Source organism: Salmo salar, chromosome ssa10 (genome assembly GCF_905237065.1).
Source record: "Salmo salar chromosome ssa10, Ssal_v3.1, whole genome shotgun sequence".
NCBI lineage: Eukaryota > Metazoa > Chordata > Actinopteri > Salmoniformes > Salmonidae > Salmo > Salmo salar.
The window spans coordinates 22014125-22029627 of NC_059451.1; the positions used below are offsets into that span (position 1 = coordinate 22014125).

The window sequence follows — 15503 nt, forward strand, 5'->3', positions numbered from 1 at the left end:
CCCTCAGGAAACTAAAAAGATTTGGCATGGGTCCTGAGATCCTCAAAAGGTTCTACAGCTGCAACATCGAGAGCATCCTGACTGGTTGCATCACTGCCTGGTACGGCAACTGCTCGGCCTCTGACCGCAAGGCACTACAGAGGGTAGTGCGTACGGCCCAGTACATCACTGGGGCTAAGCTGCATGCCATCCAGGACCTCTACACCAGGCCGTGTCAGAGGAAGGCCCTAAAAATTGTCAAAGACCCCAGCCACCCCAGTCATAGATTGTTCTCTCTACTACCGCATGGCAAGCAGTACCGGAGTGACAAGTCTAGGACAAAAAGGCTTCTCAACAGTTTTTACCCCCAAGCCATAAGACTCCTGAACAGGTAATCAAATGGCTACCCGGACTATTTGCATTGTGTGCCCCCCCAACCCCTCTTCTTACGCTGCTGCTACTCTCTGTTTATCATATATGCATAGTCACTTTAACTATACATTCATGTACATACTACCTCAATTGGGCCGACCAAACAGTGCTCCCGCACATTGGCTAACTGGGCTATCTGCATTATGTCCCACCCACCACCCGCCAACCCCTCTTTTACGCTACTGCTACTCTCTGTTCATCATATATGCATAGTCACTTTAACCATATCTACATGTACATACTACCTCAATCAGCCTGACTAACCGGTGTCTGTATGTAGCCTCGCTACTTTTATAGCCTCGCTACTGTATATAGCCTGTCTTTATACTGTTGTTTTATTTATTTACCTACCTATTGTTCACCTAATACCTTTTTTGCACTATTGGTTAGAGCCTGTAAGTAAGCATTTCACTGTAAGGTCTACACTTGTTGTTTTCAGCACACGTGACAAATAAACTTTGATTTGATTATCACAGTGTCATCCGTTTTGTCACCAAAGCCCCATATACTACCCACCACTGCGACCTGTATGCTCTCGTTGGCTGGCCCTTGCTTCATATTCGTCGCCAAACCCACTGGCTCCAGGTCATCTCTAAGTCTTTGCTAGGTAAAGCCCCACCTTATCTCAGCTCACTGGTCACCATAGCAACACCCACCCGTAGCACGCACTCCAGCAGGTATATTTCACTGGTCATCCCCAAAGCCAACACTTCCTTTGGCTGCCTTTCGTTCCAGTTCTCTGCTGCCAATGACTGGAACGAATTGCAAAAATCACTGAAGCTGGAGACTTATATCTCCCTCTCTAACTTTAAGCATCAGCTATCAGAGCAGCTTACCGATCACTGCACCTGAACACAGCCCATCTGTAAATAGCACACCCAACTACCTCATTCCCGAAATTGTTTTTTATTTTTGCTCTTTTGCACCCCAGTATCTCTACTTGCACATCATCATCTGCACATCTATCACTCCAGTGTTAATGCTAAATTGTAATTATTTCACCACTATGGACTATTTATTGCCTTACCTCCCTAATCTTACTTAGATTTTTCTATTGTGTTTTTTTAAATTCTATTGTGTTATTGACTGTACGTTTGTTCATCCCATGTGTAACTCTGTGTTGTTGTTTTTGTCGCACTGCTTTGCTTTATCTTGGCCAGGTCGTCCTTTCAGCAGGACAATAACCTAAAACACAAAGCCAAATCGAAACTGGAGTTGCTTACCAAGAAGACAGTGAATGTTCCTGAGTGGCCGAGTTAATGTTTTGACTTAAATCTACTTGAAAATCTATTCCAAGATCTGAAAATGGTTGTCTATTAATGACCAACAACCAACTTGAAAGATCTTGAAGAATTTTGAAAAGAATAATGAGCAAATGTTGCACAATCCAGGTGTGGAAAACTATTAGAGACTTACCCAGAAAGACTCACAACTGTAATTGCTATCAAAGGAGTTTCTAAAAAGTATTAACTCAGGGGTGTGTAGATGGGTGAGAATACATTTTCATCTATTTTGAATTCAGGCTGTAAGACTACAAAATGTGGAATAAGTCAAGGGGTATGAATACTTTCTGAAGACACTGTATTTGTAGAATATTCTAACTCTGGAAAGGGTATGTGTCAACATGCTGACATATCTAAGCCTTTATACATAGGCATGAACGAATCCACATCTTTTCACATAGCCGCAGGAATTAGGGGCACTGATGCTGCTGCAGCACCCCCTGAAAAAATATAAATAATATAGGCCAGCACCCAACCTTAACCCGAAAATGCCAAACAATTTTTTGACAGAGGGTGCAGGATTTTTTTGTCTGATTTAGATACGTTTCTGCTTATAATTTCCAAGATTTTGGTTGGCTGTTCTTCACTCAACTTGTCTATAGTTACATACATGCAGCTTCTCTTCTGTCATTAGCCTATACAGTGCATTTGGAAAGTATTCCACATTTTGTTACATTACAGCCTTATTCTAAAATTGATTAAATAATTTTTTCCCTCATCAAACCCGTTAATGACAAAGTGAAAACAGGTTTTTAGAAAGGTTTGCTAATTTACAACAAATGAAATACAGAAATACATTATTTACATAAGTATTCAGAGCAATCAGGGGAGAAGGGCCTTGGTCATGGAGGTGACCAAGAAACTGATGGTCACTTTGACAGAGCTCCAGAGTTCCTCTGTGGAGATGGGAGAACCTTCCAGAAGGACAACCATCTCGGCAGCACTCCACCAATCAGGCCTTTATGGTAGAGTGGCCAGTCGGAAGCCACTCCTCAGTAAAAGGCACATGACAGCCCACTTCTTTGGTCTGATGAAAACAAGGCCTGAATGCCAAGCTTCACTTCTGGAGGAAACCTTGCCCCATCCCTACGGTAAAGCATGGTGGTGGCAGCATCATGCTGTGGGGATGTTTTTTGATTGTAGCACATCATTTATGATAAATGTATTACTGTTTTATAACAGAATCGCTTACAGTTACTCTGATAATGTGCACTATACGGAGCATCCTCTGTCTGAAACCCATTTAAGTAGTGATAATGCTGTTTAAATGCCTTTTGGTGCTGCTGAAGCACCCTCTGAACACCATGTCCTACTAAATCAGTGTTTAATCTCCCGTAATTACAAAGATTTGCTGTGGTTTAATAAAATTAATCCGCCTTGATTAGACCCCCTACCTGTGCTTCTCCTGTCTCTATTGCCCCTCACTGTGAGGGATACATTTACGGACGTTTAAATAGTGGTACCATCACAATACTGATCCATTCTGATCTAGTATTCACAAGATACATTTGAGGAAGGCATAAATTCTTTTTTTTCTTCTTTTTTTTTCTTCTTCTATCAGATCAATGTGGTATAACACATTTGATTGTCCTTAACCTATACAGGCTTTGGCATCACATTGAGTTGAGTTACCAAACAATCAGGGTAAATTGGGACTATCCCATTTAATTGTCCTAACTTGATCTTGTGACCAAAGAGACCGCAGTCATTAACTTACTTAGCCCAAAGGACATTGAAGAGAGACATCTTACTTGATGCACAGCAGTGTCATAGACCAGCACTGGGAAACTGAGAAACAAAAACATCTGTAAAGAATCTGATGATTGCCTATTGTGGTGGAAATAGGTCATCTACATTTGAAGTGTTAGCAACTGCCTTAAAAGTCCAAGAAGGCCCATGGAGGACAGAAGCAGCTGCAACACTGGCCGGGAGCGCTTGGGACTATGCTTCACCATAGACTACCTGCTGTACAACAAGGACAGTAAGAGCATGAGAGAGGAGGCAAAGAGTCCCCCAGCAGAGCAAACACCTCGTAGTCCAGTGGAGGAGCAGAGTCCTGACATCCTCTCAGAGAGGGAAAGTATCGAACTTGGGAGCCCTGAGAAGGGGCCAGAAGGAGAAGAGGGGTCAGAGGATGAAGAGGAGGAGGAGGTCAAAGTGGAAGAAGATCAAGAGGCGACCACTACAGACAGTCCACGGGACAAGCCCACCCAGTCCTACATTGCCCTTATCTCCATGGCCATACTTGCTTCAGAGGAGAAGAAGCTGTTGTTGTGTGACATCTATCACTGGATCATGGATCGCTACCCCTACTTCAAGAGCAAGGTATGTCCAAGTGATTCAATTCACGGTTCATTCCAAGTTGAATATTTGTCTGAACTAGGGTTGGGATCAGTTTAATTTCAATTCAGGAGATACATTCCAATTCCAATTGAAGAATTGAAAAGAGTGCAATTTATTTTGAAAGCAGATTGTTTTCGATTCTTGAAATTAAATTTAAATTCACTTCAAACACGGACTGAATTTAATTGGAATTGACATTGCTAACTCCCTGTATTGGCAATCGTCTGTAATTATAATATATTTAACTGGATAACATTAGATACTCATGAGAAAAACCTTTGCAAAGGTGTTTGATCAAGAAATGACTAGTGTGTGGAAAGTTTCAAAAACCTAAAGTACTATTCTGGGACATTACGCACATCCTCCACTGTAGTCAAAAGACAGCATCTTCAAATAAAGAGCGTGAAAAAAGTATATCTGGGGTTTTCTCTTTTCACTATATTCCCATTGTGAACTGTTGAAAAAGAGTGGTCTGGCACAGTAATGGGTAGAATTGCTGCATGCATGAACCTGGCTCAGCTGATCCTGTTGTTGCATGGAAGGTCTAACTGAGTAACCTAAAGGCTGTAGGTAATTCTGTTGATAGCCTCAACGGGCTAAGAACTAAAACTAGGTCTTTAACAGGTGTAACAACAGGTTTATCTCATGGAATTAGGGGAATTAAACAAGGTGAACGTGGTGGTTTCGTCTGTCAGTCAACTCAAACAACCATAACCAAACGTCACTTATGGCCCTTTTACATGACCTGGCACCAATGAAATAAAAGCAAGGGAAAATTGTTAATATTCTCTGTACAATGTATACGGTGGATTCAGCCATGAGGGAATACCATTTTTGGTTTCTAATAATTGAGTACAAGGATGATGTTGGATAATTTCTGTTCCAGGGCCACATACAACAGTTAATTCATTAATCACCTTTATTCTTCATGTCTCTTATGTAAACATTATTGTTGTCCTATAGGATAAGAACTGGAGGAACAGCGTCAGACACAACCTGTCCCTGAACGAATGCTTTGTGAAGGCTGGTCGGAGTGACAATGGTAAAGGCCATTTCTGGGCCATCCACCCCGCTAACTTCCAAGACTTCTCCAATGGGGACTACCATCGCCGCCGAGCTCGCCGCAGGATCCGCAGGGTGACAGGACAGCTTCCGTATGCCCTGCACACACCCTATTACCCCCTCAACAGGCCCAGGGGGGTGCTGTGCTGGTGCTGCCCCCTAGCCCACCCTCTCTCCACGGCCCACCCTCTGTCCTGCCTCTCAGCCAGGATGTATTGGAGCTGGGCTAGCCAGTATGCCAGACGACACCCATCCCTCCACGTTCCAGTTCAATAGCACCACATAGAATTGGATGCATGTTTGATGTTGAACTACTCTTTGTATGACAGGTGGCTGAGAGAGATGTATTGAGTATGATTGTGAAATCTGTGACTGACTGGCACAAATAAGAGTACCAAAGCACCAAAGAACTATATTGCACTATTTATTGTTTGAAATGTGATACACCAGATTTGTACTGTAATATTATGTATATAGTATTTGATGAGTACTGTATATGAAGAAATAGAATTGTAAATATATTGATGAACGTATTGCATTATTATATATATCTTCAACAATTTCAAATAAATAAACAAAAAAACCTAACCAAACAATGTGTCAATGATTTCTGTCAAACATGAGAAAATGCGTACACAGAATGAGAATATTTTAAATCTGTAAATAAAGCACTTTACAGCAACGGTTGGAACTGGTTGACCAAAAACCGGAAACTAACAAAATTAATTGAAGAACAGAACACTAACCGAAAAAAAGTGATCTATACTGTTCTGGAACAGAACCATTATTTTAAAAGCATGGGAACCGGTTAATAACATTTTGGGCATTTTTTCCAGTCCCACACAACAAACAAAGTGCCAACAAAGCCCATATTTAAAGCCTTCACTCAGTTACTCAGAAACGTATTCCAGCGTCTGCCTGACAACTAGAAATCTTTGCTAGTAGGTGTGCGTGTGTGTGTAGGCTACCTGCCCCTCCCCTCTGAAACATAGGTTACTGAAACCTACTGACAACGGTACAAGCGTAATTCAGAAATTAGGGAGAGATGTTAAATAAGAGAAGAACAGGTTGACTTTTTCAATGTTAGTTAAGGATACTATAGTTATCATGTTTCACATTGGATTTATTAACTACAAAAAGGTAAGATTAGTTTTAAATTCTAGTGCTGCTCTGCACACACAAGCTAGCTAGCTAACGCTTGCTCTGGTCCAACTTTAAACCAACTCGGAAGTTCAAAGACATTTGAAGTTCCTCTATAGAAGCCGCTCCTCCGTAGGTATAGTTCTGTGGGCCTAATTCAGATAACAAGATGCCCAGCGCTTCAAGGGAAGCTTCCTCCATCCTCTCTCGCTCTCTCCTCACCCTCAACATTTCAGTTGCATCTAGTAGTGCCCTACACTGTGACTGGTAGCACAGTGTGTGTGTTTGTCTTTCATTATGATTAAACTATGCTGTTACGGCAAAATACAATTTGCTCTTAACGACTTTCGTGTACAGATTCAATCGCTTACCCACTCTACAGCAAGCTGCTCTATTAGCACTGATTGGTGAAGAAATGTAATTTAGAGCTAAATGTAAAGAAAACGAACAGAAAGGAACAATAAACACTGGTTCAGAACTTTATTTTGCTGGTCGGAACAGTGGAATGAAACAAAAAAAGAATGGTTCTGTTCAGAATGAAAAGATTGGAAAATCTTTCGGTTCCGACCCCTGCTTTACAGTAATTTATATGTACAGAATATTGTACCGTACAGATAACTGTACTGACATATTACTGTACAGATGACTGTTCTGAGAAGATATTTGGTACACCAGGTGGTACCGTTCATTAACTGTGCATGTGCATGCTTGAATACGTGCATGCGTGCTTCTACCTTTGTGTGTCTGTGTGTATTTTTGTGATTGTGTGTTCCTGTGGTTGTGTGTGGATTCAGGGTGTTAAAAGTGAGCCCACTCCTGAAGCCCGGCCTAGTTTAGATGCTAATTAGTCAGAGATGCTGGGATGCCAAATCTTGTGCCCTAAGAGACTAAAGCAGGCTTCCCAAAGTCGACCTGGGGGATAAGCACCCGGATAATCCCAGAGATCCCAAGGAGTTTCGAAAAATAGGAAGCTTATCACACAGTGTAATCTGTTACCGTTCCTGTGGTGAGGAGACACTGCAGGGGGTGAGGTGAGGGGGAAGGGAGGGTATGGAAGGGAAGGGGGAGGGAGGGAGGTAAAGGGAAGGAGATGGCAGAAGGGTCAGGGGAGTGGGTGGCGCGGAGAAGTGAAGGTGCAGGTGTGGCCGTGTAAAGGGGACCATTGTCAAAGTCTTCATTGGCAACAACAAGTAAAAGATATAAAGGGACGAGTCCAGTCAGAAACAACAGTTCAACTGGAAATGTGAAAGGTATATTATACAGTATACAATAATACTGATCATTATACCGGTCTGAGAATGTATAGGGATCTGGCTCCATATTTCTTTATCAAAGGGCAAAACGTGTTAAAATATGCAGTAGCATGGTCAGATAATTATATCTGGAGAATACAACAAGATTATCATAAAAAAGAAAAGTCAATCATCAGCTGTCAGTTATTCCATCGATAGGAAATTCAGATGTAATTTCCAAAGGTTGGCATTTAAATTCACAATACTTGAGCATGTTGTTTTTTTGAGTGGATTAGGTCAGAGATCGACTTTTTACACTGCTTGTTTATGTCAATTCATGTGCAGTTTTTGTCTACCAATTACTGGAAATATGGATAAGGCAATACATCTGAAAGGTAGATTAGAGTACATTCTAAAAAGAAAATAGAATGTATTTATTTATGGGAAAAGACAAAAATACAGTAGACAAACATGTCAAAACCCTATTTTCTTCTCTGTTTATTAGAGCGATGACAAATCCATCTAATTAATTTTGTTCACCAAATCTCTCTGTTCATTGCGGACAAGCTAATTGGACCACTAATTTGTTTAATTCCCATGAATTGCACTCTGCATTAAATCCTCTTCAATTCGCAAGCTTTAGGGCTTTAATTCTGTTGCATATGTTTTCTGCATGCTGGCAGGAAACAAGGCTTTGAACAGGTTGCATCCATCACACAAACACACACACACTGTTTAGGGGTAACCTTTAATTTGACAGTACTATACTGGCAGCTTGGTGGCAAGTACAATTCTGTATTAAATATTACATTACACCTACTGTAATATAAATATGGTATCAAAGCAAGTACTGTGATTGTATTGTATTGACTGTATGGTATTGACTGTATTATACTGTAAAAGTAAATGCAACCGTAATCGGAATTAATGAATGAATGGATGAATGACATTTATTGAGGGGAGAGGCATGTGTTTCACAGCATTTTTTTGTCATTATATGGGATTGGTGCAAGCAGGTTGGCTGCTACACTAAAAAAATGAGGGGTTCAACAAGCGTTCTTCTATGATCCTCAAAGTTCTTAGAAGAACCTTAGGGTTCTTGGCACTGAAAATTCCCCCAAAAAGGTTATTCAAAAGGTTATTTGAGGATCCATTAAAAGGGATTCTTTGAAGAAACCTTTTAAAAGGTTATTGGAAGAACTTATAGGGGTTCACCCACAGTTTCAATTTGAAGAACCCCTAAAGGATACTCCAGGAACCTTTTCTTTTTAGAATGTGGGTAAAGTGCTTACGCATTTCAGCATATTAATGAATATTTGGTGTTTTATATCACTTGCACTTCTAGAGGCCTTAACAAATGGTTTCCAAACCGGCAGCGACTAAAGGAGAATCAGACCAAAAAGATTAAGCGAAATGCTTAACCATTTAAAGTTTTAGACTAGCTGCCACTCCAATCTGTTCCCTATGCAATTTAAATTGATGGGGCACTGTAACCACATAGGAGATAAATTGCTAGAGCATTCTCACTGCAACAAATATAATCTCTTACAAGGCACACCTGAAAATATGTCAATACGCCAGAAACAACAATACCAAGCACCCACTAGTGGTCAAAATTGTTTGGGCAGTCTGGTACGGTACTGTATTCTGTGGGGTGGAATTACAGTATCATTCAAAATACAGCAGTTTTCCCACAATGTATTATAATTTACAGTATGATGCAGTAAAACGTTTCAGAGTTTTTTGTTGTTGCTGTTAATAATACTTAAAATTACTGTATAAATTACAGTTTTCCATTACACCGCACACACACACACACACACACACACACACACACACACACACACACACACACACACACACACACACACACACACACACACACACACACACACACACACACACACACACACAGACAGTTGCCCAAAATGTGTCAAGGTGTAAGCACTCCTTGTAGAGTGTAATGTATAAAATGAACAATAGGAAAACTACTGGGCTACAGTATGCTGATCTACCGTTTTTACATTTTATCTCTACACAAAACACAAGTTGACAAGTTGTTATAGTGTTAGTAATGATGTACACCCAAATTGAGGGTGAATGCAATGTTCCATTCAAGCATTTCTCTCATTGTCATTCTTTCAGCTGTTTCGTAATTCATTGTGGCACACAACTAGATGCCATACATGTTAGGAATATGTGAACGTCCATCAAACATCAGATTTTTCAGTTTACCAAAGAATGTCTCCATTCAGCGCATTATGGCCACAAGTTACGTGTTTAAATTGACCAAGGCTGTCAGTGTAGCCGCAGCTTGTAGGGCCATGGCAGAGGGAGGCGTGTTAGGTTGTGTGCTTTATCTTCTTAATCCAATAGGATAGGCGGAAGGGTGCAGGGGGCCTGGGATTACTGTCCACGATTTGCCCCTGATTAACAAATCTGAGAGTGAGGTAAGAAGATGAGTCCTGCTGTGATGATGATGAAAACTTATGGCCATGTTATGGCTACATTGTAGCATTCCAAAGCTGCTTGTATTGCTCTGTTGTAGTATCTCTTGGATTGATTATGGATTGACAAGAGACAATATTGACGAATGTTGACAAAACATTGGTTGACGTCTGACTCCACAGAGCATCAAAAAGGACATTCAAACTGTGGAAATGACTGATTAGACAGGAAGCACAACTTCACCACCAAAAATATAAACATATGCTTTTAATAAACATGTCAAAACTGTTAGATTATTTGAATTAGTCAACATTTACATTTCCCAAATTTAGCCAAGGTTTAACTATAGAACTAATTCTACACAGAATTAATCAATTTGGAGGACTCTTGAATAGGTATAGACCAAAAATGACTTCAGCCTCTTGTATTGCAAACGTTCAAAACAAAATGATATGGCAGATGCGCCTGCAAGAACGTGGAGTTTTGGAAAAGGTAGAAACAACGTTTTGTAAAGCTGTTGAATAGATAGAAACCGGTAGATTAGACGTCAGCATTATGCTGGAACCAGAACCTCTATCTCTATGGTGTAGGAATAATAGCCCAGGCTGCCTGAGCATCAAAGGCCCCATAATAGTCAATCGATCATCATGAATGCAAGGCGCTATTCTACACATTACTGTTAACAATCATTTGCTTCCCAGTGCACCGTTGCCATCTTTGAAGCAATGTTTTATTGCCTTTCTTTTCATCTGCATCTGTCATCCCTGAGGTACACTGTTTGATCTCTCCCAACAACCCTCCCTCTCTCCCCGAGGTCGCGTTGACCTGTTGATTGGCAGCTGGGCTCAGACATATGGTAGGACGAGGCATCGACCGGCGCTCCCGGGAGACTGAGGCAGACCGAATTATTTTTTTCTGCGGGAGGAGCAGTGAGGAGAGCGGAGAGACGGTGAAGGACCAATTGTGCCGCGCTGCGTAAAGAGCAATACGGTATTCCGCCTCTAGATGACGCAAGATGCCAGTAAACCTCAACATTGTTTTGATCATTTGGAACAAATAGTTCAGTGGGCCTCATATTCATCGCACTTAGGCTATATTGAAATCCTACACGCGCAGTATTTAGACTTGCATGTCATTTTCTGGGTATAAAATATAAGTGACATAACAAGACATCTTAGTAAGACAAGGAAAACAATACTTCACAGAACAAGATACAAATGTCAAATTTTTGTCATATGAGAATCTCAAGAGATCAGCCCTTTCTCTCTGGGAGAGTATCAGATTGCTTGAGAGTGTCACTCCCAATCCTCATTTGATTGGAAATAGATCATGATAATGGTCACTTACTAGATGCCTTGTGTCTACTTTTCCTACTGTAAGCCTAAGCGATACAACTCTTTGCTAGTCCAATGTGTGCCATAGGGACAGCTGAAATCTCTAAAAGCAGCACAGATGTGATGGAGCCCATGGTTGGGGGAGATGGTAGATGTTAGAGCAGTCCGGTGCCCTTTCCCTTTCTTTCTCCCCAGGGACAGGGTTGCTATGGTGATGATTCTCCAGCCAGGCCAGCAGTGATCCTCTTGTTGGTGACCCTTAACCTTTAGGCCATAAGCCAGGGTCAAGAGGTTAGTGGTGGCCGGAGGGCAATGAGAGCGTTTCCATGATTGGCACTCTGACATGCTCACTGCCCCCTCATCTGCAGTCGTCACCTTTCTCCCAGATTTCAACTCCAACTTGGCATTTATAATGGGAACATCTGCTGAATAACAATCCATGTTTTAACATTTTTGTTTCTGTAGGTATTCTGCCCTTAAGCAGAATACGGGCTCAATAGTGTACAATTTGCATTTGGTTCTATACATCCTTATACATATATTGCACATACTGTATGAACAACGACGCACATACTGTATGTATTCTGTGAGTGTATTGATAGGCTAATACCAATAGCAATGCACAACATTCAGCTCTAAACCATGTAAGATGACATGATGAATATGACAGCAATAATGATCATCAGTATTCCCCACAGCCCCCTGTAATCCACTGTACGTGTGGATGTTTATAGACCAATGTGTGAATGTATGGATGGGGGGATGGGTTATGCACTAGCATACTCGCAGGGAATAATTACAGAATCGTGGGTACTAAAAGTCATATGACCCAGGCCTTCTGCTCCCAAATAATTTATCCCCCGGCTGATAGCTCGTCAATATCAATTTATTAATTTAACAGCTCTGGACTGATAAAAGGTACAGCACACGGTTAGCCTGCTGAAGCAAGGAATAAGGACAAATTTTACAGTGAGGCTAGAGGATGGAGGGAGGTTAGAGGTGTGAAGAGAAAGATAGCCGAGGGAGAGAGAGACTGGGGATGTGGAGTGATCAATGATGATGTGGAGAGAGTGATGGAGATTTGTAATGTAAAAGCGGGATATCATCGCTCACGATACAAGGCTATTGAGCAAAGCATATGAAAATGAATATGGTTATTATCGCGAGATTAAAGATAAAGCTGAAAGAACACCATCATTTCATGACATTCAATGACATTAAAATGTCTGGAAGGTTCAAGTATGATACTTAAAGACACGTCCTCTTTAGGTAAAACAGAATGATAATAATACTTCCCCAAAAATATATAAACATTGACCCTGACCCTCTTGACCTCTGTGCACTCACTTTGAATCCAAATAGAAAAAAGAGTAATGTGAGTAAATGCATCCGGCAAAGTGCATATACATTCTCCTAGCTAGCACCCCCTCACCCTGCAAGCCAAACTGGTCCCCGAGCCATTACATAACATCCCTGAAGGAGGCTAAAAGGTATTTTAACAAGACCCACTGCTCGGTGACCTTTCACCTTCCTCCACTGACCGTCACCCCCTGACCCCACTTACACTGGTCAGTGACAGCACTGACACCCCTCTCTCTTCCGTTGGGCAGCTGTACAGGAGAAGGACACATTTGAATAAACAAATTTGCATTGTTTCTGGGGTAATGCAGATGGATGCTGTTTTTCACTTCATCACTGGCCCTTCAATCCATCTTTTTTATCATGCATCCATCTATCTGTCCATCTATCCATCCATCCATTTGCACAATAAATGAATAATACGAGTGAAGGTGACAGGCATGCAGAGAATGGTCATGGGAGCTGAAAGTCATTATACTTCATTTTCATCTTTTATAATCCATATCTTTACAGAACGAATCAGCGTCTCCTAATTTTATTTGATCTTTTTGAATTCATTACAATGTAATATCTCGGGGGGTACTGATACAGTACAGGGCCTTCGGAAAGTGTTTAGAACCCTTTACTTTTCCCACATTTTGTTACGTTACAGCTTTATTCTAAAATGCATTAAAATGTATTCCTCATCAATCTACACACAGTACCCCATAATGACAAAGCAAAAACAGGTTTCTAGAAATGTTAGCAAAAAAATTAAAATAATAACTGAAATATCACATTTACATAAGTATTCAGACCCTTTACTCAGTACTTTGTTGAAGCACCTTTGGCAGTGATTACAGCATTGCGTCTTCTTTTGTATGATGCTACAAGCTTGGCACACCTGTAATTGGGGAGTTTATCCCATTCTTCTCTGCAGATCCTCTCAAGCTCTGTCAGGTTGGATAGGGAGCGTTGCTGCACAGTTATTTTCAGGTCTTTCCAGAGATGTTCGATTGGGTTCAAGTCCGGGCTCTGGCTGGGCCACTCAAGAACATTCAGAGACTTGTCCCAAAGGCACCCCTGCGTTGTCTTGGCTGTGTGCTTAGGGTCATTGTCCTGTTGGAAGGTGAACCTTCGCCACAATCTGAGGTCCTGAGCACTCTGGAGCAGGTTTTCATCAAGGATCTCTCTGTACATTGCTCTGTTCATCTTTGCCTTGATCCTGACTAGTCTCCCAGTCCCTGCCGCTGAAAAACATCCCCACAGCATGATGCTGCATCCCTAAGGTGAAGCATGGTGGCAGGTTTCCTCCAGATGTAACACTTGCCATTCAGACCAAAGAGTTCAATCTTGGTTTCATCAGACCACAGAATCTTGTTTCTCATGGTCTGAGAGTCTTTAGGTGACTTTTGGCAAACTCCAAGTGGGCTGTCATGTGCCTTTTACTGAGGAGTGGCTTCCACCTGGCCACTCTACCATAAAGGCCTGGTTGGTGGAGTGCTGTAGTGATGGTTGTCCTTCTGGAAGGTTCTCCCATCTCCACAGAGGAACTCTAGAGCTCTGTCAGAGTGACCATTGGGTTCTTGGTCACTTCCCTGACCAAGGCCCTTCTCCCCCGATTGCTCAGTTTGGCCGGGCGGTCAGGTCTAGGAAGTGTCTTGGTGGTTCCAAACTTCTTCCATTTAAGAATGATGGAGGCCACTGTGTTCTTGGGGACCTTCAATGCTGTAGACATTTGTTGGTACCCTTCCCCAGATCTGTGCCTCGACACAATCCTGTCTCGGAGTGCTAAGGACAATTCCTTGGACCTCATGGCTTAGTGTTTGCTCTGACGTGCACTGTCAACTGTGGGACCTTATATAGACAGATGTGTGCCTTTCCAAATCATGTCCAATCAATTGAATTTACCTCAGTTGGACTCCAATCAAGTTGTAGAAACATCTCAAGGATAATCAATGGTAACAGGATGCACCTGAGCTCAATTTCGAGTCTCATAGCAAAGTGTTTTAAGGTATTTCTAATTATTTTTCATACATTTGCAAACATTTCTAAAACCTGTTTTCACTTTGTCATTATGGGGTATTGTGTGTAGATTGATGAGATTTTTATTTATTTAATCCATTTTAGAATAAGGCTGTAACGTAACAAAATGTGGAAAAAGCCAAGGGGTCTGAATACTTTCTGAAGGCCCTGTACAGTTCATACCATGCACATGCTTTACTGTTCTGAACACTGTCTTTACGCTAACAACCCCTGTAGTGGACTCTCAGCCTTTGGAGAGGGCTGTACGTTGTACGGTGGTGGCAAGTGTCAATGGAGAGGCCGTGTCAGTGTGATAGATGATAGACTGGGGTTAAGAGGTGTCAACGCACAGTGAGAGGGCTTGAGGACACTTCAACTGAGCTGCCTGACACTCTCCAGACCTCTCCTCTGATTAACTCACTAAAGACAGCCATTCAGACACACACTCCACACACACACACGCACACTGATCCTATGACACATACTCAGAGCCGCTCTCTCTCTCTCTCTCTCTCTCTCTCTCTCTCTCTCTCAGTTCACACACTCACACACACCCTCCTGTGAGAGTCAAACACATCACACTGCAGTGGGTTGCCTGTGTGTATGGCTGACATAGAGGAGGTGAGGGTGTGTTCACAGAGGCCCTCTGAAAGGTTCTTACAGACCACAATGGATTTCTCACACATCCAATGTGAGGTATATGTCCAGTGGAGTGTGAAATACAATACGTTCAATTCTACAGGGCTTTGCTCCTGTCAGACTGTGTCGAGCAACATAAAACGTCTCGAACGCACACATACACACACACTCTTTTCCTCTGTTGCTCACGCACATACATACAGAAGACAATAATGCACTTTGAAAGTGCTTCAAACTCATTTAACTTA

The 15503-nt window shown here is 41.8% G+C and overlaps 1 protein-coding gene across 1 annotated transcript; it reads left to right on the forward strand.

Annotated features, from left to right (window-relative positions):
• The first annotated feature begins 3196 nt into the window (after positions 1–3196).
• LOC106614005 (forkhead box protein D1) lies at positions 3197–5679 on the forward strand. The gene is made up of 2 exons (XM_014216897.1): positions 3197–4019; positions 5001–5679. Exons 1-2 carry the CDS (start codon positions 3591–3593, stop codon positions 5373–5375), a joined length of 804 nt encoding a protein of 267 aa, XP_014072372.1. The 5' UTR covers positions 3197–3590; the 3' UTR covers positions 5376–5679.
• The last annotated feature ends 9824 nt before the right edge of the window (positions 5680–15503 follow it).

Bases quoted from the DNA above. Each gene is read 5' to 3' on its own strand.
- LOC106614005 (XM_014216897.1), top strand. From the start codon at position 3,591: ATGGAGGACAGAAGCAGCTGCAACACTGGCCGGGAGCGCTTGGGACTA. The intron at 4,020-5,000 runs GTATGTCCAAGT...GTTGTCCTATAG, and splicing joins ACCCCTACTTCAAGAGCAAG to GATAAGAACTGGAGGAACAG.